Source organism: Marmota monax, unplaced genomic scaffold (genome assembly GCF_021218885.2).
Source record: "Marmota monax isolate L192 unplaced genomic scaffold, Marmota_monax_Labrador192_F-V1.1 WCK01_AAM20220418_F8-fsc00277, whole genome shotgun sequence".
Taxonomy (NCBI): domain Eukaryota; kingdom Metazoa; phylum Chordata; class Mammalia; order Rodentia; family Sciuridae; genus Marmota; species Marmota monax.
Genome location: NW_026694513.1, coordinates 729,117 through 754,902, shown reverse-complemented (window position 1 = coordinate 754,902; position 25,786 = coordinate 729,117). Strand labels below are relative to the sequence as shown.

Genomic DNA, 25,786 nt, shown 5'->3' with positions numbered 1-25,786 from the left:
TCCTAGTGTCCCGCTTACTTTAGACAGAATTGACACAAAAGTCAGTTTTTTTTTTAATTGAAAGAAAATATCTGTTCAGGAGAATTCACCTACCTTAAGCTTAACAATTTTTCACAAACTGAGTACACCTGTGTAACTAGTATGTGGATCAAGAAACAGCATTACCAACACACCAGAAATATTCTCATATGCCATTCCAGTTGCTGTCTTCCTCTAAGGTAACCACTGCTCTCACTTCTAACACGTCTGTTATCCTGTTTGTTTTTTTTAAATCTATGTAAATGGAATAATCCATTATGAACTCTTGGGTCTGACTTCTTTCACTTGACAGAAACTTTTAGTAGGTCAAATAATTGGAACTCCCCTTGAGAGATGATGGAACAGTTGGACTTGCAGAAATTAGTTGGTCAGGCACTACTTAATATAATAGAATTAAGGAAAACACTAATGAAACAAGCTATATTTTAAATATTGACAGCCTGGTTACGGAATCTGAACAAATACTAGTGACATGTCTGGTGGGACCCCAGTCCTGTATATATGAGCAGGAAAACACTGAGGAGTTCCCTCTACCTCAGCAATCCAGAAGTAGTCCGTACTGCTTATAATTTGAATATCATAGATATTATTTTAAAATTTAAAATGGTATTGCCAGTTATTTCACTTCATATATTCAGGCATTTTCTAGGTGAGGGCCATCAACCCCATAGTAAAAGAAGCCTGAGCTTAGTAGTGAACTATTTGTTTTGTATCTTTTAGCTAAGATTTTTCATTATTCACCAATATGCCAAGATAAAGGCAAGAATGATGTGCGTACCCCAAAAGGTATATTGTAAGATTTCTCTTTCTTTCTGGGGATTGAACCCAGGGTCTCATGTATGTTAGGCAAGTACTCTATCACTGAGCCACAACACCAGCCCCATGTCATAGGATTTCTATGTTGCTTTTCCTATTAGAGAAAGGAATAGATGAGTCATAGACTGAGAAACATGAAGCTGTAATTAAACTGGGTCTATAAGCTACAAAGCATGAGGTTCATGACTGTATGGTCATATCTCATTTATATTGCATTTATTTAGGCAATAAATAATAAATATAGGTTATGATTGTTCAACTCATACCATATTTCTGTGTAGATGGTCAGTACAATATTAATAATTTGAATATGATAAATATGTAAATGTAGTATTAAAAGACATGTTAAAAGTAGTCTGAAAACATAAATATATAGATATAGTATAAAACAATCTATGAAAATGTAAGAGCTTGGAAGAGTTCAAAGATAAATTAGAATAACTTCGAATATTAGTGAAATTAGAATTTAGACAGAGAGATGTAACATAGGCAAATAACTATAATGCAATGTAGAGAGGTATGAATGTTAAAAGAGGTTTATAAAGTAAAATACTTAACATTTATTGGGTCGTTTTATATAAGTCTCAGGCATTCTGCTAAGCATGTGACATGTATTTTCTCATTTATTATTCTATAATATTACAATCTATTCACAGAAGTGTAATTATCCCTATTTTACCTAAGATCAGAGATGTGGAGACTAAGAAAGTATCAGGGAGGGCTTAAGTGTGTATTTGGAGGGTGAACAGGATCTGGCGTTTGGGTAAAAGAGAACAAAAAGGAGAAAGGAGGGGAAAGACTATTGGGGTAGACTCTAAGGCAAGATGTATGATGGACAGAAATAAGGATCCACATATTCCACTTTGGGAACAAAATCAGAGATTTGTCTCTAAAGCTCGAAACCATGAAGGCTCTTCATAAATGAGGGTGGACTTGAGATGAAGAAAGCTATTGGGGCTGTTCTTGTCTGACATGATCTTTTCTAGGCTAAGAACATAAAGGCTGCAGATTCCTTTTGGGGGCAACAAGCCCTGGTGAACTACAGATGGGCAGATAGGATCATGGTGCAAGATCTGACCCTGTCCTAGGTTCCTTAATAGAGAGATCAGACTTTCTGAATATCAGTTGTTTATGCAGTTCTGAGCCAGATCTGTGAAGTTTCATTTCTAGGCCTACTGAATATTGTACATAGAGAACCAACCAGATGACAGGGCTGTGTATGAATTTTGTTATTCTTCTGTGTGAAGAAATGGATTAATGTTTTCCCAACCTTTACAGCATGACCAATAGATTCCACTTCTGTCTGTAACTTGGCTGAGTCATTCACAGAGGTTCAAAAAAATTTTTTTAATAAATATGTTGTCATGTTGGTTAAAAGCCTAGTCATTGTTGTGGACATTCATACTTCTACACTGATGTCAGTGCACATAATTTAACTTGTATAAAACTTCTGTCTACCAACAGCTAAAAATAGTTACATTGGTTGTCTTTAAGCAATAAATACACTGAAGGAAAGATATCACTCAGTTACATGTGTGATAGGAATGCTTTAGTATGCTTGAATATTTAGTTTAGGGAATGATTAGTTTTATTTTTACAATCTTCCATAGGTAGATGTTTTTACCCTTTTGAGAGGATTGTGATTTTTAGCTGTGAAAATAGCTATTTATGTGGACTCAATAGTAGGTTACACAGAACAAATGACAAAGAATGCTCTTTTTATTTTGCCATATTTTACTACCTGTGTACATCTTTGTGTGAGGATTTTCTTTTTAAAGAAAAATTCTCCAGCTAGTTACTTTGCTTTTATATTTTTGAAGAAGCCTTTGTGTTGGAAACCATGGCCATGTGGTACTCACTCTCTGCAATTCAGGTAATTAATTCAGAGGTGACATCATAGGGAATGTGTTCATTTTTCCATTTCAAATATTTCATCTCAGGATCTGATGGTTAACTCATATTAAGAACACATTTTGAAAAACTCAGTTCTCAAAGACAGTTATGTGTTAATTTAAACTTTTTTCTCTTTTGCATTTTAAGAACAGGGTTTTATACAGGGGAGACGGGTCATGTACTCTCTGCAGTGAGAAAGATCTAAAACTGCTATTCATTTTGATGTTGATTCTGTTAGCCCGTCAATCAATTATTACTTATTGAACACAATTGATCAATTTGATATTTATCAAGAGGCACAATGACAGCAATGGTAGAAATGTGGCTTTACATTATTTAATTTTTATATCTTATAAAGCTAAAAGATAAAACTTTTAGATCTTTCCCTCAATACATCCCTATTTTGGTATTTATTTTTTGTCAATTGTTCAACTCATTCTATGCCTGAAACTGTTCTTTGTAGCTATTTGTGTAGGCAACGAGTTCAAATGTTTTTATAACAGTGGCTATTATTCTGTTTTGACTGTGGCCCACCATAAAATGCAAATTTTATCATAACCCAGAGCATACTGTCTGCATACAGATATGAAGACATGTATACTCATAAACAACTGAAATAAAACCATACTTGATCATTAATATACATTGGAATATTATGTTAACTTATGTTTTATTCTAGTTGGTTCTATTTCATTAAAAAATGCTTTCCCTGTTGAATAATTGATTCGTGGACCACCAATGGATTGCAATCCAGTTTGAAAAACACTGCTGCAGAGAGAGCACTTTGTTAAAAGATTGGTCTAGGGGCTTAGAATATAGTCATACCTAGACAGGGCCAAGGTGTTGTTATCTTTCTGAATTTATTTGTTTAGCCTAAAAATCTTTTTGGTTCAAGTTCATTCTCATTTTGAATGATTTCTTTTGGTTGACCAAGGGAAATCCCTAATCATCCCCCTCTCCTTTGCCATTTTTGGTAGGGCCACAGCTTTCTAGACCTTTCTGTACTCATTGATGAGTTAATGACTGAGGCAAAGTAAGTGAAACACTTCCAAGTAATTACTATTAAAATGAATGACATTTAGTAAACTAGGAGGATATGAGAGTTATATAGGTATACTGAAGTGTGGAAAGTGGATTCTAAGAGAGGTTATTGAACTTTTTAAATTGCCCTCCAGCAGTATTTTTCTGATGGTTCTGAATTTCTTCCAGCAGTCTGTAATCACTATCATTGTGTTGAAGATTCTCAATGCTCCTTCTGAGTTTTAAGTTGGGATGGACTGATTGGAATAAATTTCAGAATTTGACTCAGTCATTTCTCTTCTTCTTTTTCTTCCCCTTCCTTTCTTCTTTCCTGTTTTGTCATATCCAAATTTGCTACCTTTCTTTTTTTTTTTGTGGTGGTGGAGGTTGAACCCAGGGCCTCATGCATACTAGACAAGCACTGTACCATTGAGCTACACCTCCAGTCCGTACTACTTATAATTTTAATATCATAGATATTATTTTAAAATTTAAAATGGTATTGCCAGTTATTTCACTTCATATATTCAGGAAAGATTTTCAGTTTTGAGGACATTTTATAAAATATAAAAATAAAAAAATGAAAATAACATGTATCGCTTATCAGCTAAGGGTTAGAATCCACAAATAAATGAAAGTCAGGATTTCTGTTAGGTGATATCCATAACATTCATTTTCTTTTCTGAAGGGTATTTGGAAGAATGGTCTAGAATCTCCGGAGGAAACACTAATTTGTCTTACTTTTAGTTAGTGTAACTAAGAGTGAAACTTCTTTGATTTCACCTTATTGGCAATTGTATTGCTTGAGTAACATCTGTACATCTTGGTGCTCAGAATAAATGTGTCAGTATTTTTATAATTACCAACATTAGACCTTGGGAGCACTCGAGTTAAAAGGTCTATACATTCTAGTTATTAGTTATAAGCTCCTTGCATTTCTGCTCCACACCTCAATCATAAGGAGTTTAGCTCTGTTTTTGTGTAACTTCTTTTGTCAGTTCTGTGAATTTTTCTGTTTCACTGGATAAAGTTATGAGTCCCTAGAAATGATGACTATACCTTGTTGTGGGTTACTTTATTATAACATGGGACCCTCCACTTTCAATTTAGAGAAATGATATTGTACACATCCAATACATTTCCTCCACAATATCCTCCAGCTCCACAGGCACATGTTTGCACTTTCCTCTTGTTAAAATTGCAGACAAGAATAATTTTGATTTATTGGTGACATCTAATATAGCTGTGTTTATATTGTTGCCAATAAAATGACTTACATGATTGGTTTTTGTTTATACAATCTTTTCTGAGGAGTCAGTCACCTGTGTTAGGACAAGGTACATTCTGCTTATTAAAATGAACTCCTGGGATCTAAGAACATTCAGCTCTATCTGTCCTTGATTGAATTGCAGAATTTGCTTCACACTGTAGCTGTGCATGAGAATAACTTACATTATCTATCAATAGGCTTTCATTTCTATATTCTTATGGCTACAAAAGCTGTAATAAGAGAAACCCACAGGAATATCACCGGCCTATTAACGATCAAGGCAGCTGAGTTGAAAAGGCTGTGTTAATGAAATTATACAATCATTAATCCAAAGGGGGGAAAAGGAAGAATCAATAAGAACTCTATTTGAGATGGTTTAGAAATAAACACATATATACAGACTCAGGAGAAGTTTCTTTCATGACCAGTATTTTATGCTTCATTATCAGGTTTTCTGTGCAGAGTAAGAAATACTTGTGGCATAAGGAATGGAAAATGTAACAGAGGCTAAATGTAGCCTAAGGAAATGAAATGATGTATGAAAATTAATAATTAACTGGCTCATCAGATGAATTATGACTCTAGATGAGCCTATTAATGATATTTACTAAGAAAGGGCCTTTGGCTGTAAATAGACATTATGGAACTTGTGTTTTTGGAATTTTCTCAAATGGATGAGTTAATATTGCTTCCGTTTGTTTAATTTCTTAATCCACGAGGAACAGTGCCTGGAACCTTGGGTAGAATGTAGAGTTATGATTTTATATTTTGATTAAAGTCATGCTTTTCCAGAAAAATAGTGCAATTTTAAATGGTTTTGTGCCTTAGTTTCCTTAGGGGTTAAGTCATTTCCTCCCTGACCTGATTTACAGGAGTATGTTTTAAGAGTTTGAAAATGGTCAAGAGGAAAGATTTATTAACTCTCGTGTTGACTCATTAGCTGAACGAACATTTTTGTCCTGCAATCCAATGGAGTATAAAAACATAAATGTGTCAATACACCAGATCTAAAATGCCCTGAATTTATACCTTTTCTTTAGTTTCTTTTCTTTTTCTCCTTTTTTTTTTCTGTTGGGTGGTGGCCTGGGGTAGAGTAGTTGGATGGAGGACAAAAGGAGAAAATGCTGAGGAATTTGATCAAGTTTTTAAATAGAGACTCTTCCCATGGAATTCTACCAGTTAGGTATTTTTACAAATTAGTTGTGGTTTTATTTTCTTTGCAATGAGTGGACTCATTTTTCCTGGTTAGTGTTGTCTTTCTGCATGCTGCTGGCAGGAGAACCTTTCTGTCTGCTCTTGCTTTGATGGAGCTGGTCGACACTGACATTACTTTTGCTTCCATGTCTCCCCAGTCACCCTAGATTTAAGGGCCATGGGTGCAGCAGAATCTACGTATGTATTCTTGATTACAGTCAGTGGATATTTTTGTTAATCTTTCATACCCCAATTATCTGGAATAACAAAAAGTCAAGAGACCCCATGATCATAGTCAAACTTTGGGGATGAAACCTCTAAGTCCAGACACATTACAAATGGCTTGCCAGAAATGAAACTCAGGCCTCTTGACTGTTTGAGTGCTCTTTTTAAATTTGACTCTACAAGCATATGTCCTTAAAAATGAGCAATTTCTTCCTTTTTGGTTACCATGTAAACTTAAAATTTTGTCCTGTTCTTATGGCTTAGCTAAGAAGTATACAACATATTATAATAAGAATAAACAAAATTTATATTTGCATTCTGGTATCTAATGCTTGAAAAAAATCTGTTGGCATATTAATAAGAAGATGAGAACTTTAGGTATATTTTCACATGTAGTTTAGTTTTGTCTTGAGGTCTTGTTCAGCTCACATGCCATTGACCTGTTGCTTTTTCTTCTTGGTATTAGTTACTTTACTTTTTAGCTGCTGCCTTTTCAGTAATAAAATTTAAGTACATTTTGTTGTTGTTTTTAACTTTCAACCTAAAGCTATTTAAAACAGGAGTGCAGTTTATAAAAAAAAGAAAATCATTGCAAGTCAGACAGGTGTGAGTGCCTGATACTTAATTAAGTTCTCAGCACTTTAATTATTTTCCCTTCTTGCAGACTCACCTTTTTAATGATCGAACCTAATGCTAAGTATTTACTTAGGTGTTTTTATCCAAATTTTTGATGAGAATTCCTGCTTGTGTATGATCTTCTTGCCAAAAATGACTCCCTTATTTTTAAAAACCTGAAAATGGCCACAGTCTGCAAATCTGCAGACACTTGTCACTTGGATCCTGGTCTTAGTGACTCATATTTCCAGTCATGTTGAACAATTCTTCATTTTCAAAAAAATTGCCAATGTGACATTTTTCATTGCCTTTTCTTTCCTTTTTATTGGGTGGATACAAAAATAAGTGATTTCTTTTGTAGGGCTCAGAGCGCTCAGAAAACATTATTTTATCAATGAGTGGAGAATAGTTTTATCTGGCAAAGTGTGAAGATATTAAATGATTCTTGCTCATGATCAACCAATAAATGGATCAACAGACTGGCTGGGAATACACTTGGATTCTTCTACAGGGACACAACAAAAAAGGCACTGGAATCTTTCCAGTGTTAAAAAAAAATTTACAACCTGTCCAATATCAGGGTCTATTTCTTAATTTTCCATAAATGAATCATTTAGTTTGGATAACTTGAACTTGTTGGCCATTCATGGGGACTGAAGGGCAGGGGAGGGCAGGAGTGAGACTGGTCTTGGAGGAGTACTTTTGAGTGTTTCCTAGGACTGGATGGAAAGGCAGTGTTGAATGTGAGAGACCAATGGAATTCTTAGCAAAATATAGAATTGGTGAAAATGAGGAAACATTCCAAGTTTTATTTTGTTAATTATTTTTGAAGTTCTTCAATATAGGCACATATGGTAAATTTTACAGAAGGTATATGGAACGCTTGAATTGAAACTTAAATATATTTGACTTTCTGGAAACTATAAAAGAAAAAAAATTCACTAGAAGTTTTCCTTCCTTGCTATTCTTTCCTTGATGACTTAAGGAGTCATTTGTTTTGAAGTGGAGTTGAAAATGTTTGTTTCAGACCTTGAGGAGATCTCACAGACAAAAGTGAGAATCATCCAGTTGAGAACATCTGAATGTTTTTTCTTTATACAGTGTCCTTATTTCTTGTGTTTGTCCAACTTTGGCTTTTTTCCATGACTATCTTGTCAGTATAAAAGACATATTATGAATGTGTCTATCAAACATTTAGAGTAGTGGCATTACCATGGCACTGGGCCACCTCATTGCATACACATTATTCAAGAGAGGGAAGGGCTTTCCTTGATGATTTAGAACAATGGAGAACTGATAGTATCACAAATGGATAGATGATGGTGTCCTGTGCTAATGTCAGTCCTTCTCTTGGTTCCTGCATAGGAAACGTCATGAGACTATGGACAACGTCCAGTATATCTTGCACTGTAAACATACTGGATATCTTACTGTTAGAAGGACTGTTCTTTCCTTGTGTTTTCTATAAGGCATTTTGCACAGTCTTCTCTTTTCTAGGACTTCAGTGGAAGGTTGGAGTATTGTGTTGGTTTTATTTCTGTTCTTGTAATGTAGGATCCATATAGAACCAAAATTCTAATGCTTCTGTGAATGTTTGAATATAAGGATTTATGAAACCTTTGCAATATTCTCAGGCCCAGAATTTAATCTTTTGTAAATTGAGAGATTGTGAAAAGATTGCTCTTAGACTGAAGATCAGAGGTGGTGTAATATCCCTATCATCTAGTATAGAGGCCTTGTCTGCTTTGTGTTTGTTTACCAGGAACTTTGTAGCATTTGTCTCATAGTTCAGGAAGGTGATGCTTTTGGATTTTCTAAAAACCACTGTACAAAAGTGAACTAGTATGGACAGATCCTTCAGGCAGCAAGATAAGTTTCATTTTTCAAGCTGGCACCAGGTGATTGGTCATAGTTGCCAAGCACTGTACTGAGAAGGGCTCCGTGGCAAACAAAACAAGGTAGTGATCCATAGTCCATACCTACCATGAATACAGAAGGGGAGAATACCTGCCAATGAGCCATGTATTTGATGACTTCATTCTACAAAAAAGGTCATTTTGCTAAGAGGGCTTCTTTTCTTCCTGATATGAATGCTTCAGAGGTAAAAATGCTACAGAGGTTAAAAACTCTTCACTGTACTTTATTTTTATTTTTACTTTAAAAAATGCCCGCATTTATTTTTTTAAACAGGCTTATAACCCACACCATGGATAACTTATTGGACTTTGCCTGAAAGGAGTCATTAGTGCCATTGGATATTTGACCATCCTGGCCACAGGTTTTTCAGAATGAATGGAAGGTCATGCGGCATGAGTCTCCACCGGACATCAGGAACCCCACAGGGGCCTGGGATGGTCAGTGGCCAACATATTCCTCCCATCCGAGCCCACTCGGGGACTCCTGGCCCCTCGTCCTGTGGCAGCACACCAAGCCCTGCTATTGGAAGCCTTGTTAACAGCCTCCACCTCAAGATGCCCTCAGGAGGAGGGATGGCTCCTCAGAACACCCTGACTGAGAGCTCTATCCACCTGCCTGCCCTGAGCCCCAGGAGACAAGTGCTCACCAATGGGAAGCCACGATTCCAGGTCACCCAGGCTGGAGGCATGTCAGGGTCACACACTTTAAAGCCAAAGCAGCAAGAGTTTGGAAACCCTTTTTCTCCAAATCCTGGGAAAGGTAGGATTGTCTTTCTGGGATCTTTGAAAAAATGGAAAGTTTTTCTCCCCCAGTCTCTTTCCTGCTAGAAAATTAGGAAGATAGATAATTCAATCTCAGGGTCAAAGTTCATGGTCTCATAATGATATCTAAGCTTGCTGGGTAAAGGGGTGTGTGTCTGTTGGGGGTAGATGCTGGGTACATGTGTGGTATACCTCATTGAACTGTGAAATAGAGTGGAAAGTAGAATAGAAAGATTCAAAATATGGAGATAGGTTGGGTGGTGGTGGCAGAAGGGCCAGAGAAAGATTAGAAAGATCCTGTCCTCTGATACTTGTAGCAGTGCCCTGGCTCACTGGCGGCTCTATTCTACAGGCCATGGGTGATGAAACGGGCGACTGGACTGCAATTTATGTTAGTGTTAGAAGCGCTAGAAGAAAGGTGGTGTTTGGAAGGAGAAGGATTAAAAAAGGAGGAATATTTTAACAGCCAATAAATGAAGAATCAGTAACTGTAAATGATAAGAAAAATTATTTTAAGAGCAAAACCTATAATTTTGAGTATATAGCTAGTAACAGGAAGAAAGCAAGCTGGAAGAGAATAGTGAAAAGATGTGTTTGGTACTTGTGGAGAACTAGAAAATGATTAATTTGAAATGCAGAGAGCGAATGTACTTTTAACTTAATAGTGTTTGAATTACCATATATTTTAAATTACAGAATAATTGTTGGAGAATAGCAAATTATTTGAATGACACACTCTTTCTAGAAATTGTTGTTGACTTAATGAAGTTACATTGCAGATTGTACGTATATTTAGGATAAAAAGAGAAAGACCATGTATCCCATGTAAAATACAGCTTTGCTATGTAAAATAACACAATTATATATTCCTTAAGGTATTTTAGCATTTAGTCGTAAATGTTTTTATTAAAAGTACTCACATCATCAAATAGAATTAAGAGCCTCATTCTGAACAGCCACTCACTCAGTTAATTAAGGTGAATAATGATTTATTTCAGGCAAGTAGCCAAAGAGTTGCTTGTCTTAGTGTCTGTATATTTCTACACAGACACTAAGAAAAGCACATAACCAAATACACATGTAGTTTTTTATTTTCTTCTTTTTATTTTTTAAAAATTTATTTATATTTGGTCTATATTTGGTTTTGAGTTGTTTTATTTCTTAGTGGTACTGATTTTTAGTATAGGAAAAAGTTTCCCTGGGGGCTATATCCACAATAACTCTGTCATTGTTAGGTTGCTATGTTCATTGCATGGCAAGTTAATTCCTTAATATCAAACTGCAGCGTTTGGATTTTCAGGGGCTGAGGCCCAGTAAAATCTTTCAGCTCATGCTTGACTAGTGAACTGTAACTTGCTTTCATAGGTACTTGTGTTTATAAACCTGACTGACAATAATAATGGTGATAATATTAATAACTTGAATTTATTAAAGTATAACTTAGCATGTGTCAGACAGCATGTAGAGTGCTTTCCAGTACATAGTCTGAGTTATTCCTCACAACAGCCCTCAGTTGTATACTATGGCTGATCTACCGATAAGGGCACTAGGTCTGGAAAGAATAAATAACTTCAAGGGCACCAGCCAGCAAGGAGTTTGGGAATATTGCTTTGATGGTGACCAGACATGGCTATAATTATAATCATGGTGAAAAAAATGCTTCAGATACTTAAGTGATAGTGAACTCTCAGGGTCAATACACCTTGGAATGCATATAAAAAATAGTGCTGCTTCTCTTCCTGTGAGCTTTGTGGCTCCTTGCTCAGCTTGCTAGCTTATAGTACATGTTTTGGACTGAAATGGTAGGGGTGTGCATGGGCACAGGTAAGGAATTGAAGATACTCTGTTATTCTTCTTCCTGGTTTTTCAGCTTGGATACCATCAGTGGTCTGGATGATGCCAGAAATAGCTGAATGTGTCCTTTTTGAATCTTGGTTGACAATTCCAAAATTAAGTCAGTACTGATTATCTGGGACTGTTTTAACTTCATCAGGTCATTTGTTCAGCAAATAATTATTGAGCATATATTTTGGATGAGCCACTGTTCTGGAAATACAACAACCAATAAAACCTAGTCCTTGCCCTCAGGCTGGTGGAGGATTCAGGCAAATATATGTACAGTTAAAACAGAGTAAGGGTTCTGAAAGAGTGTATGGCAACTGTTGAGAGAGATTTCTGGTCTGTGCTTAATAGGAGGATCTAGGAGGAGAGTAAGATATTTAGGTAGACACCTACAGAGTGAGGAGCCAGTCTTGGAATTGTACATTGCATGTCCTCTGTGTATGTGTGTGTGTGTGTGTGTGTGCACATGTATACGTATGTGACACATGTATGAGTGGAGGGGGCTGTCTAGAAATTGTTCTGGGCTGGGAGAAAAGCACATTCAAAACCTGGGGCATTTCATGAACTTTTACCTAGTTCTACATGGGTTTAGTGTACAGAGACTGGTAAGAGATGAGTCTGGAGAGGAATAAGTAGAAGGCAAGTGAAGGATTATGAATGACATGCCAAGGAGTTTGGCTGTTATCTCCTAGGACCCTGGTGGAACATGTGACTCTGTGGGACTATTAATTGGGGCTTTCCAGAAAAACAAAAATAATAGAATGTATATTTATATCCATGTGTGTATATATACATATGTGTGTATATACTTACATACATTTATATAAATAAAAAGATAAATTGATTAAATTTATCAAAAAGATAAATTTATATATATAAATGTATATAAGTGAATATAGAGAGATTTATTATAAGGAATTGGCTTACAGGATTATGGAAGCTGGCAAGTCCCTAAATCTTCAGGGTAGATTGGCAAACTGAGATCCAGGAGAACAGATAGTTATTCTAGTCTGAGTCTGAAGGCCTAAGAACTAGGAGAGCTGATAGTGTAGTCCTTGGTCTAGCATGCCCAAGACCAGGAAGAGCCAGTGTTTCAGTTTGAGTCCAAAGGCAAGAAAAAGATGATGTTGGATAAGACAGTGCATCCTGTGAGCTGGAAGAGTGGTTGTACTAACTTTTAGGAAGGTAGTGGAGCTGTGTACAATTTCATCCACCTAAAGATTGTCACACAGATGCGCATCTGACTTGAAGGAGAGAATCACCAAGGAAGCCTTATGAGAAGTATTCATCTGGCAGGAATGTTTATAGTACTTAAGGAATAAAATCTGCTCCACTGGAATGCAAATAACAATAGTTTTAACATCATATAGTGTGTTCTCAAATAGTGCATTAAGGTCACTGGTGTAGTACAGAGAACTTGAGCATAAAAAACATTTTATATTTTGAAAGGAATATAAGATGCATGACATCTTTTGAATACCAGGCAAATTACTAGCTTGAGGAGATTGATAGTTTCAGTAGTAAATTTTACTGTGTTCCTTACATAAGCTATTTCTTAAGTAAAATTAATACTTTGTTTCTGAATACTTTATAAAGTTTAATCTTGCCTTATGTTATTTTGTATTATGTTCTATTAGAGTATATTTTATTCTCTTCATCATCCACCTTTATTTCTTTCCTTTTGGTGAGGTTTTATCTTTGCAAAGATACATTTTCCATAGTAGCAATTATAAAAAAAAAATAGCAAGTACTTTGTACACCATCTTCATGGTAGCATTATCCACGTAGCCAAAAGATAGAAGCAAGGATCCATTACTGGATTAAAGGATAAGTATAATATGGTATAAACAGGCAATGGAATATTAATCTTTAAAGGGAAGGAAATTCTGACACATGCTACAACACAGAAAACCCTTGAATTAAATTATGCTAATTTAAATATCCACATCAAAAAAGAGCAGATAGTGTGTGCTTTATTTTATAGGAAGTTCTTAGAAGAATCAAATTCATAGAGTCAGAAGGTGCTTGCATAAGGGCTTGGGGAAGGGGGAATGAGGGGTAAGTGTTTGATGGCTACCAAGTTTCAGTTGGGAGAATAAGAAAATTCTGGCAATGGATGGATAATGGTGATAGTTATACAACAATGTGAATGTATTAACCTGATCTGTACAGTTTTCACAGGACTCCCATACAGTTCTCCCACTTTAATTAGCCCATCATCACATTAAGCTATTTCTTAAGTAAAATTAATTGTTTCTGTATAGTTTTTAAAGTTTGATCTTGCCTTACATTATTTTGTGTTATGTTCTATTGTAGTATATTTTATTCTACTTTTCAGCCACCTCTTTTTCTTTCAAGTGCATGGTTAAAATGGTAAATTTTCATGTTTTGTATATTTTACCACAATTTAAAAAGTAGCAAGTATTAAGTGACAATCAGTATGAGCAGGAAATGATGAGGATGGCGATGTCCAATCTTACTCCAAGGTGTTAGTAGTGTAGAGTGCACAATTGGAACACATATCTCATTAGCAATTGTAATTATTTAGGAATAAAACAATAACATTACTTTTAATTTATGTGTATTACTTTTTTCAAACAGTTGTTAGTACATAAAGGCCATTAAGTGTCGACACCTAGCTACTTAATACATGCAATTGTTAGGTGTTTCTTTTGGCCTAGGGGCACTGTGAAAAAAATTCCCAAGACGCTAAGAGCATTTGGGAACCTTTGTTATAGGAGGTGATTTTTCTCATACAAAGAGAAGGCTGGGGTGGGTGCTTGTTGTGAATGGTTGGCAGCTCCGATGTGTCAGGTCCGGGATCACAGAGTTTTCCATAGTCTTGGTTGCACAGTGGCTGCCTTGCTCCAGCCCTGCCTGGTGCTGAGAGCCATAGCCAAGTAGGAATGACGCATGGCAATTTCCTTGTCAGCCTACCCAATGTTGCTTAGAGGGAGGACTCTCCATTGTGGAAATGGGCTTGCCTTGGACCCAGGTCATTTGCAGTGACATTGCATGAATGTTTGAGAAAGGCGACCCAGCTCAAGGACCAGGGTGGATCTGGGTTTAGGGTGGATCTGGGTTTAGGGTCGATCCTGCTGGGAATAGGGTGGTTCCAGGTTTAAGGTGGATCCTGCTGGGAATAGGGCGTATCCTGCTGCCTCAGGCGCTGGCTCCTTGAGTTCCCCTGGAGTTCTCGTGGGGTTCTGAGAGTATTTGGGACGCAGAGCCCGGTGGAGGGAAAATTTTCCTAGAACGTGCGTGTAGAGTGCCGGTGAGAGTTCGGGAATAAAGAGTTGCTGTTTGAATCTACAAGGCGGTGTGGTGGCCCGGTTATTTTGTGCCCAGCCAGACTGTGGCACCTGGAGTCTGCATTCCGAGAAGAGCAAAGGAGGAAGGAAGAAGGACAAAGGCCAAAAGACAAAAGGACAGTTCTTCCCTAATCTGTCCCCTTCAAACATTTTGCTCAGGACACCCATCCAGCTCTCCCCTCTTTAATTAGCTGTTCATTACACAAGCCATTTCTTAAGTAAAATTTTTCTGAGTACTTTATAAAGTGTAATCTTGCCTTATGTTATTTTGTATTATGTTCTATTAAAGTATATTTTATTCTATTTATCAGCCGCCTTTATTTCTTTCAAGTGCATTGAACCCCTTGAAAGTAAATCGTAGACACTGTAACACCCCCCTGGCCCAACACCCCCTGATTCCTAGGCAGGCATCCTTCAGGTTGTATAACCAAAAAATATTCATCATAACCAAGGAATTTAACTGATACAATAGTGTTATTTACATAAAGTTCAAATATAGTCCATATCAAATTAATTTTATATTATTTTATTCCATTTATTGTTTAGAAACTATTTTCTTTTTCCACTTGGTCATCTAAATGTTCTTTATAGGTATTTTTTTTTTCTTGTGACCAGAATTGAATCAAAGATCATGTGTTGTATTTGGTTGTCATCTCTGTGGTCTTATTCTATAGCAGCACTCTTCCTCTGCCTTATTTCTTTGTGTTTCATGACAAAATATGTTGGTATTTTTAAAGGTTTATGTGGTGGATCCTCTTGTCATATAATCTAGTTTGTCAGATTATTTGTTGGAGATTGCATTTAGGTTAACCATGTTGGGCAAGAAGCCTATATAGGTGATTTGTGAACTACCCGCTGCATTAAACCTAGAAGCACTGAATAATTCTTTGTCCTGGGATTTGTGATGCCACATTTGATTGCTTAGCTAAAGGGATGTTACCAGATCACCACATTGTGAAGGACACTTTCCCTTTCAAAATTAATCAGTAATCCGTATTTGAATACCCCGTTCTCTAGCAACCTTCATAGCTTCCATTGCTGACCCTTTTCTGAATCAGTTCTACCTTGGTGATTGCTAATAGTGAATTGCTTCTTTTATTATTTCCTCTGTGTTTATTAGCTGATATTATTCTAGAAATAAGAGTTTCTCTGCCCCATTTTTGAGAATTGTTATAGACATATGGATTCTCAATTTTTAATACTTTACTGTGCTATCTTTTGTTACCATCATTGTTTTGGTGTCTGAATTGTCCCAAATTTGGCCAGAGGGAGCCTCTTGAAGTGAGTTCCTGTGTCCTTTTAACATATTCCTATTAGGCCTTACCTTGCTTTCAGGCATAGCAAGATGTTCTAGGCTCAGTTGTACTTCTCTGCCCCAGACCTGACTGAAATCATTAATTTTTGTGAGGGAATGGTATCTGGAAAAAAAGTGTGAAAGATGTCCTTACTGGGACATTTTTAGATGTAGAGCCTTACTGACTCTTAAGATGTCATTGCTTCTAAGCCCTTTCCGCAAACTGTTATGAAATATATTATAAAAAGATAATATATTTATAATTATAATTATAATGCGTTCTAGGGCTGGGGTTGTGGCTCAGCAGTAGAGCGCTTACCTGGCATATGCAAGGCCCTGAGTTCGATCCTCAGCACCAAATACAAATTAATAAAATAAAGATATTGTGTCCAATTACAACTAAAAAAAAAAAAAGAAAAAAGAAAAAAAAAAGATAATGCGCTCTAGTTAAAAGGCAAAATGAGAGTTTTTCCATACCTCTGCATCTTATAGTCAGCACAAACCCTGGTTCCCAGCAACCTCAGTGTATATTTAATTTGTTCTGTCCTAAAATAGAGGAAAGGGCTACTTTTAGCTCAACATTTATAAGATAGTAGAAATTAGTTTTAAAATTGATTGCTTACTCCATGTAAATTTTTAATGCTGTGAGATAAGAGTGTTCCTCTTTATCTGAGCCACTGTGTGAGCCTGGGAGACATTCTGTAGTTGGCAGCCTACTGGCCTTGCTAGGATCTGTGGGCAAAGGATCCCAGTTATGTTGTACCAATAATAGCATTTTCCCCTACTTCCTGTTCCAACAGTTACTCACTGTAATTAGACTGGTAGGAATGCATTTTTCAAAGCATCTGGGAAATCAGTTTTATGATCCCCACTTTAAGCACATTTGACACAACTATTTAAATATTTAAGACAATTCTACATTCCTAGTACCCCTAGGACTATATAATTGGGAAGATTTTCATTATAAAGGTTTTTATTTTACCTCAGGGGCTCTGACATTTCTTGTTGGGCTCTGCTGTCCTTGGAGACAAAGGGAGTTAGTTATTCATTAGCACTTGTGGGTTATTCATTATTGTTGGTCAGAAAAAAAAACCAGAATAATATCAACAAAGGACACCAAACTAATTGGGATTAAAAAACTCTTTTGTGTCACTTAAGTGTGGTGTGTACATCTTGTAAAAACCTGGTTTAAGAAAGATAATGTATTGTGTGAGCCTGGGAGGTCTAAAAATTAATGTACATTAAATAATACATCAAGATTTTTTATTTTTAACTGTTTGTGGCTGGCTAATTCAGTTGGTTTGTAATCTGGACCTAAAGTTAGTGTTTTGATTCCTCAATAGGTCAGTGAACCTGCTGTTTTTCTCCTACTGCCACATCATAAAATTCAAAATACTGCCACTGATTTAAAATGTTACTGTCCTGTAGCATTCCTTCAGTTATGTTTATTCCTGGAAAAACAACAGACAATGAAAGAAGCCTGCTAACAGCAGTGTGTACACCCTATTGAATGTAGCCATATTAGAATCTGCAAAAGTAGCAAATGGGGCCCCATATGTGGGGAGAGATACAGTTAAGATATTAGCAAAGAATGTTGGGGCAAAATATTTGGCTGCTTTTTTTTTCACTTTGGCTTTTTAATCATTTATATTTCCTTGTACTTCCAATGCGGCTTCCTGCAGAATTAGAGCAAATAAAGTTAATATTCCATAAATGTTTCCCAAAATAACCAAATCAGCCAGAGACCAAAGGCATTATTCCAATTGAGGTGGCCAGAGTTTTCATTTGGTCTTGCCAACAAGGCAGGTGAAACACAATGTTTACTTCTGTTTACTCCCTGAGCTATACAGGGTCTACTTTGTGTGATTTATTGATGGTGGGTGTAAATCAAATTGATGATGGATTTCCAAGTGATGTTGAATGGTAGGCACGATTTGTTCTGGTTATAAAAGAGGTTTGTCAGTCTGGTAACATTCCACCTTTAAAAGAATACAGTGCATTCCATTAACAACCTCCTCCCTCCCCCCATGCTACAGGACTTGAAACTGAAATGTAACATCCATTAGTCACCTATAGCATTTTTAAAGGTTGTTACACAGGAACAGCCTTGGACTTGCATAGTACTTTGTAGTTCACAAACTTTCCTGTTTATTTTTCCCTGTGATATGATCGAAGGCACCATTCTGTTTGGTAGGGTGTTAATTGGCTCCATATTGGGAATGAAGAAACTGAGGTTCAGTTTGCTGGCCACCTCATTCTTTATGTACTGTATGAGTTTACCTCGAAAGAGGAGTCTGTGATTTGAGATCTCATACTATAGGAGTTCTGAGAAACCTTGGCCACCCTCTAGCCATTTGAATTTAACATTGCTACCATTCCTGAGAGAGTACGCCTTTAAAAATGCAAACCACTGAGCCATCATTCTCATGAGAGAAATGGGCCCTTGCTCCTGTTGTGGACATTGTTACTTGATGGATTCCAACAACTGGCCCCTCTGGAACCTGGAGAGCACTGTCTGCTTGGTAAGGAGCCTTTGTGTTATGGCCACGTGAGTGACAGCAGTGTATGCATGAGTACTTTGTGCCTCTGTCTGTATGGTCTCTATACCCAGGCAGGTGGATGGAATGAATGTGAATAGATTTTGTTGCTTCTGACTCACCACATTATAAAGACACAATGGATGGGGATGTGTATTTAATACCTATTTTTCCGTCGATGCCTTATTTGAATAATGAAAGAAGCAGAAGGTCTATAATTGGCTCTGACATAAAAACAAGTTAAAAGATGAATGTTGTGGGGTATAGGTTCTTGTAATTCAACTCTAGCCAGAGGACCAGTAGTCTTCGCTTCCTCTAAGCACTGGTGAGAAATGCACAGTCTCAGGGACACCCTAGACCTACTGAATAAGAATGTGCATTTTAACAAGATCCTAGGTGATTCATGTGCTCTGGGATGGCTTCGTGACTGTGTGATCAGTGGCTTCACAGGGTCCGAAGTTTAGAGAGATGCTCTGCACTTGGGGGTTTAATCTTCTGTGGTTGCTGTCTTGTTATTCTTATTAATTTTATCTTTGAATCGGTGTTTTATAAGCAGTCTGATGGGACACTGGAGCATTCAAGGGGTGGGCCTTTGAGTCTCAGTTCATGTGTGGTCCCACGTGCCAGGATGGCCACTGGTTTCCTGCTCCCTCCAGGTGTCCACTGCTACTTTCTTCCCCGAGCAGAGATCTAGGCATGGATGGGAGGAGTGTCTCATAGGGCCCGTTGTAGTTGAGGCTCTGTATACCTTACAAGGTCTGCACCTAGTTAGTGTGAAAGAAATCCAGTGCTAAATAGCAAATTAAAAAGTACCCAGTAAGTCAGGAGAGAGGCCTAGAAGAAAGAAGAAAACTTTCTTTTCTTGCTTTTTCAACAAGGGACCCAGCATTTTCACTTTGCACTGGTCCTTACAAATTACATAGCTGACCTTGCAAGTGCACATTGAACTTGGAGAAGCACTGCTGTACAGAAAAAGCAGGGATGCTAGACTCAGAAGACCCATATTCCAGTCCAGTTTTGCTGGAGTGTGATCTTGGCAAGCCATTTGGCCTCCCTACCTCAGTTTCTTCCTCTGTAAAATGGAAGTAACATCTTATCCTTATTGCCAAGTGGGCGTTATAGGCAAAGGGCATACCTGGCTATGTGTCCTTGAGTAGTAACATGCCCAGGCATCTCTTTGGCTTTGGTTTCATGATGCTGATAAATAGAGTGGGACATTATAGCGTGAGGGAGTCAGGATGGAGACGGAGGACAGGGTTCAAACTGGGGCAAGACCAAAAACCAAGTCTTCACATCCATGAGAGTGGATAGAAAGTGACAGTTAAGAAGCCGAGAAAGGCTGGGGTTGGGGATCTTGGGTACCTATGAGGTTGAGTGTCCTTTGACAACCTTTGAGCCATGTGGATTGGCTTTCCAGGTTGTTACCCACTTGTATGCAAGTCTCTGGTGCATGTAAGATGGTAGAAGAAGAAATGGCACTTGTGTTTAAGGATTAGATGATAAATGTGAATGTACAGTTTAAACTGCAAACAGCAGGGGCTGTTAGTAGTGTAGTTGTCCCTTGATTACAAACTGGTGTGGGACAGTATGTGTCTGCTGACCACAGGACCTGTTGCTGCATGAGAGGGCTTATCTACCACCCTCTTCATTCATGTGGCTAGTTCTCCGGAAGAGAGGTCTGCAGCTTAGTTATGACTCCTAAGGCTGGACAGTATGAAAAGCTTCTTGATGTGTATGTTTAGAGCTCCAAACACTACATTTTCACAGTTTGCTGCAGAAACTAGAATGAAAAAAATATCTAAACCATAACAAATAAGCATTGAGCTAAAAGAAAATATTTTAGAAGTTGATTTCCCATATAAAGGTTTTGCTTGATTTAGGGCAAGCATATCATTTATTATCACTTTCAAAAATGATAATGGATCTTCTTAATAATTATGCCCAGAACTATCCTGCACAGACTGGAATGCATGATTACCCTGTATTTAGGGGACAAGTTGGATTGCATTTAGATTCAGACTCTTAACTAATTGCCTACTTAACAGGATTGGCCTGATATAAGTCAATGTCAAAATTACCTCTTGGGACCAGTGAATGATTATTAGTATATTATTATGTATAACACATAAATTTCTGGTTGTTTTAGGATTGAAAATAAACTAGCTAGCAATTATTTAGGACTTTCTATGCTCTAGAACTGTGGTGAACTTTATATAGCCTAACGCAATCCTCCATAACCTTATGAAATATCCCTGTTGAAAACATGAGAAAAGAGAGACTTACAAAGATTAACAAGCTCACCCAGGAACACCTAGTAGAGGAGCTGAGCATTTAAACCCATGACTCCAGAGCCCTAAATATCACTCACTATAAGATGTTGTTTTGTTTTCTTGGTGCATAGATTTTGACTCAAAAGGTTGGGCTCTTGGCAATTGAGAATAATTCCCTGAAAGATACATTATGTCCAGCAGAATTTCTACTCTGTGTGGTGGGGTAGAGTCTGGTGTATGTTTATTTTGAAAAGTAGAGCAAGCTGAAACAGAAAAACAGCTGCCAAGTAAATTGTTGCAGGTGTTTTGTGTCCATTTGTATTAAAAGTGCCCCTTGTTATTTGCTTAAAATAGTGGCTTTGATGCAATAAGATAGATCATTAGAAAGGAGAGATAGAGAAATGGCTAATTTTTGAGCCTTACTCTGGGCTGGTTGGTGCACAGCCAGCAAAGCTGCTCAGCCACATAACTAGGGCACAAACCTGCAAGGCCTCTCATAAAAACCCCATGTGTCATTAGATTAAGAAACCTAAGTCTTGAAAAGATGAAGTGAGTTAGCAGTGTCACATGGCTAATGTGTGGCAAAGCTGGGAACTGAATCCAGGCTTGGTGTGAGCCTTGTTCCTGGTGGCGTCATGGTGAGCTGAGCAAGAGAACAGTGCTTCCTGCTGCATCACACTGGTTTCCCAAGTACCTTGTTCAAGACTCTCAGAACCACTGTGCTAGCTTATGTAAAAGGGGGTTTATTATAAAAGGAAGCAGAGGTATCCTATGGTATCCAAGAGGAGGCTGTACAACTAGATCTTCTGAGAGACTATAAGCACCTGATACCTCCTCACACTTCTCTTTGGGCAACGTGATCTGTTATCTCTGCTTCTTTTTCCACTTCATTCCTTTTCTTGCAGATTGCTTTTTCAATTCCTTAGTATCTGTATTAGTCAGACCTCTCTAGCGAAACAGAACCAATGGGTGTGGGGGGAGGTGGCATGAATGCGAAAGGTGTGGCTCATGAGTGAGCCAGTGCAGTTGACAAGCTGTGGTTTGCAAGCTGTAGACCCAGGAGAGCCATTGGTATAGTGTTCCAATCTGAATCTGAAGGTAGAAGACGACCAATGTCCTAGCTCAAAGATAGGCTGAGGGAGCAAATTCATTAGGTTACAAAAAATTTGCCTTCTGTCTCTGGTCAGACTCTCCATTGTCTTCCTAGCTTGTATGCTCTCATGAAGCAAGGGCCATGTTGGAAAGACCCATGTGATAAGCAACTGAGGCTGACTCTACTATGTGTGGTGGAGTATGGTCTGGTATATATTTATTTTGAAAAGAACAGTAAGAGTCTGTCCAGAAATCTTGGAGCAAATGAACTCTGCCATTAATCACATGAACTTAGAAACTGATGCTTCCCCTTTGAGCCTTCAGATGAGGCTCTAGCTATAACTGACACCTTGATCAAAGCCTATGTGAGACCCTGAATCAGAGGACCCAGCTAAGCCTTGCTCATTCCTGATCATAGAGACAGAGATTCTAGAACAGTATAGACTTAAGCCACTAAATTTGTGTTATTTGCTATGTAGCAATAGATAAAGAATACAATTATTGTCTTGTTTTTCCTCTCTTTTTAAGGCACACTAGAAAATTTTGGGGTTTTCTTTCTTTAAGCCACACTTTTCATACAATATGTGTAGATGACACAGAGTCTATATGGGCAGTATAGAGGATGTTGGTGGTCATCGTTGGCTGAGAACAGGTGATCTTGGCTCAGGTGGAAGAATTAAAACTAGATATTAAGAAGAGCTTCCTTTGAATGTTTCAGGTGAAGATTTATAGTTTCAGATGAGTTGCCTTTTCTGTCAATTTTAATGGTAAGGGGTGATTCTGTGCATTGTGAGAGCTTGGACTAAAAACCCATCCAATGGTATATCCAGTAGGGTTCTGTCAGGAAGGAGGAAGGTACTCTAGTTATTTAACATAGAAAATTAAATCTCAGAAATATGTTCAGCATTTAATGAAGACTGAAATCACACACACACACACACACACACACACACACTATAACTGTGAGGTTAATTCATAGACAGTGACTCCAGGAACAGCTCCCACCTAGGGCTGGAGGATCACAGGGAAGAGGCTGGAAATTACCAGAGCCTGGAGTCTTGGAGCTGAGACCCAGCCAGTACCCTGAAGAGTTGGGACCAACTGCTCTTCTAGCCACTCTTTCAGAATCAAAACAACAGGTATGGACTCTTTTTCTGTGAAGCATCACTGCAGATCCTGGAGTACTATATGAGGATGTCAAATCAATAATAATTCCCAAAGCAAAATTCAGGGTTATACCAGTGACTAGTGGGACATTTTCAACCATCTATTGTGGTTATTAAATTGCATAACATAATAGGACTAGTTAGTTCTAGGCAAAGTATACTAACCCATACTGTTGAATATCTTTCAAAATGCTTTGTGCCAATTCAAGTTTGTACATTTGAAGAGTTCAAAACAAACCCAGAAAAATAAACTAAGTGAGACCTCAAATTCCTTTTCATGACTTCTTTATCATTTTAATCAAATTTGAAAGGATAAGGTAGTTATTGTTACATAAGATGCATGACATGGTAAATGTTATTATCAATGTTTGATATTTTATTTTTTCAGGTATAAGTGTTACACATATTTCAGTTAAATTGCCCCAAAACCCAATGAGGTGGTTACCATTTTGCTAGTTGTTGTTGTTGTTGTTATTTATAATTGCTCCCATTTTTCAGATGAGTAAATTAAGATGTAGTTGAGTAATTTTCTTAAGGTCACATAGCTAGTAAGTGGCAGAGCCAGGATATGAACCAGTCATTTGGCTCTAGAGTATATTCCTTCAGACACTACAACATAGTATATTTGGTAAATAAAAAAATCCTGTGTTCTTATTTAGTTATGGATAGATGAATGGATAGATAGCAAATCCTACCATTTCTTCAGCAGTGATATTGGTAAGTCAGAGGATGAGGCTAAAAATGTAGGTTTCTTTGGGATTCTAAGGGAGTCACATTAGTAATCTAGACTCTTTGTAAAATGAAAAAGTTGAATGAAATGATTTCAAAGATTCAGGGTTGGGGTTGTGGCTCAGCAGTAGAGTGCTCACCTAGCATGTGTGAGGCCTTAGGTTCGATCCTCAGCACCACATAAAAATAAATAAATAAAATGAAGGTATTGTGTTCAACTACAACTAAAAAATAATTTTTTTTAAAGAAATTATTTCAGAGATTCTTTCCAGCTCTCACTGTGGTGTGAGGAGCCTGGCCACCCTTTGGAAAGTAAGAGCTAGAGAGGAAGCTAGCTTTGCAGGATGAGTTAGCAAAGTTTCCTTACATGTGCCAGATACAGACTTGGTAGGTGTAGTACTATTGACAGCTAAGAAGCTAGGGATTGTCAAGACTTGTTTTACTCAGCTATTTGGACACTGTGAGGCCAGATGTTCTCTCTCTCTCTCTTTTTTTTTTTTTTGCTAAATTTCCAGTTTTCTTCATCCAGAAATTAATCTTGCCTGGAACTGGGAAAGCATAAGTTACTTTTTTTTCCTGGAGGTTTAGTCAATAGAGAATGGTTCTTCCTGCTACCTTTACTTGTTCCTAGGGAGCTGTCTACTCTTTCACTTTATAGGTGGCCTGTCTGTAGACTCATCTTTGGTCTGAAGATTGGAGATCTACTCCAGAGACCACAAAAGGCCCAGGAACTAGAAAAATCTAGCAAAAATGATACCAGATTTGAATATGGGATATAAGTTGTGTTGGCTTAAAGTACCTTATCATAAGGTTAAGGAGGGATAATGGGTATGTGGGGGACATATTTTTTCTTATTCTTCAAGTGATGGCATTGCCCTTTACCCTCAGGCTTTCTCTTTTTTTCTCTCTCTCTACCTCCTCATCCCCACATTTTCCAGCACCTTGATTTTTGTGAAAGAATTGAGTCCTGGAAGTTGGTACAAAAATGGGTCATATTGCAGGCTCTTTATCAACAGTTTCATAAAATTTATGGGTTTATTTTGAGTCCAAACAGATTTGAAATTATGTTTTGAGAGTTGCCAGTGTCACAATTGATAGAGTTTTTTCATAAGTTTAGAATAACACAATAGTTTTGGCTCATGCTCAGTGGTAAAATTGAATGCAGATTCAGCTTGTTTTCCAAATAATTCTTTCTAATCTTTGAACTGCGTTGTGATTTTATTTTTACTATTTATTATGTTGTCTGTCACTATCATAGTGGATTATATCCATCCCATACACAATCAATAATAATGAGGTTGATAAAGGAGTGTATCCAAAATATAGGCTTGTATTTGTATCTGCTAGATAGCATGGGTAGTAAGACCATTGGTACCTTGATAAGATGCTCAAGTGGTTTGTTCTTAGTTTGTGTTAGTAGAAGAAAGAAACAAAGTCACTTATGCATCTCTGACTTTATGGCATTTATTCTTAGGTCTTGAGTTGGTTTAGAATTGAGCTATAGGGTCCCAGAAAATTTTCTTAGAGTTGTGTCAGTCTGTGAGAAGCATTACATCCTGCACAGTTACCAGATGTTTGAGGCAGGGAGTTGATTTGGTCCCTTCTGCATAAACTAGATGGCTGATTTTCCTGGTGACAGATGAAGTTAAGAATCAGAATAAATGAATTTTATTAAAGTATTCTGCTTTGGTTGACTCCAGGTTGTAAACTTGTCACCTCTACTAGTTCTTGTTTAATTATAATTGCTAGAAGGGGAGAATTCATAATGAGGGTAATATGGAAGGTGAAGTGGCAT

General features: G+C 37.3%; 1 protein-coding gene across 9 annotated transcripts in view; it reads left to right on the top strand.

Annotated features, from left to right (window-relative positions):
- The window catches only part of Glis3 (GLIS family zinc finger 3), a 428,547-nt gene that overhangs the window by 3,833 nt on the left and 398,928 nt on the right, over positions 1-25,786 (top strand). For 5 of the 9 annotated variants that reach the window (XM_046420161.2, XM_046420158.2, XM_046420160.2 and 2 more), the window contains one exon: positions 9,263-9,748. The exons of 3 other annotated variants lie outside the window; for them this stretch is intronic. In XM_046420161.2, coding sequence (XP_046276117.1) covers positions 9,361-9,748 — 388 coding nt within the window. In that variant the 5' untranslated portion in view covers positions 9,263-9,360. Of the gene's footprint in view, positions 1-9,262; positions 9,749-25,786 lie in introns of those variants that run through there. One more of the 9 variants, XM_046420164.2, reaches the window with a different exon arrangement.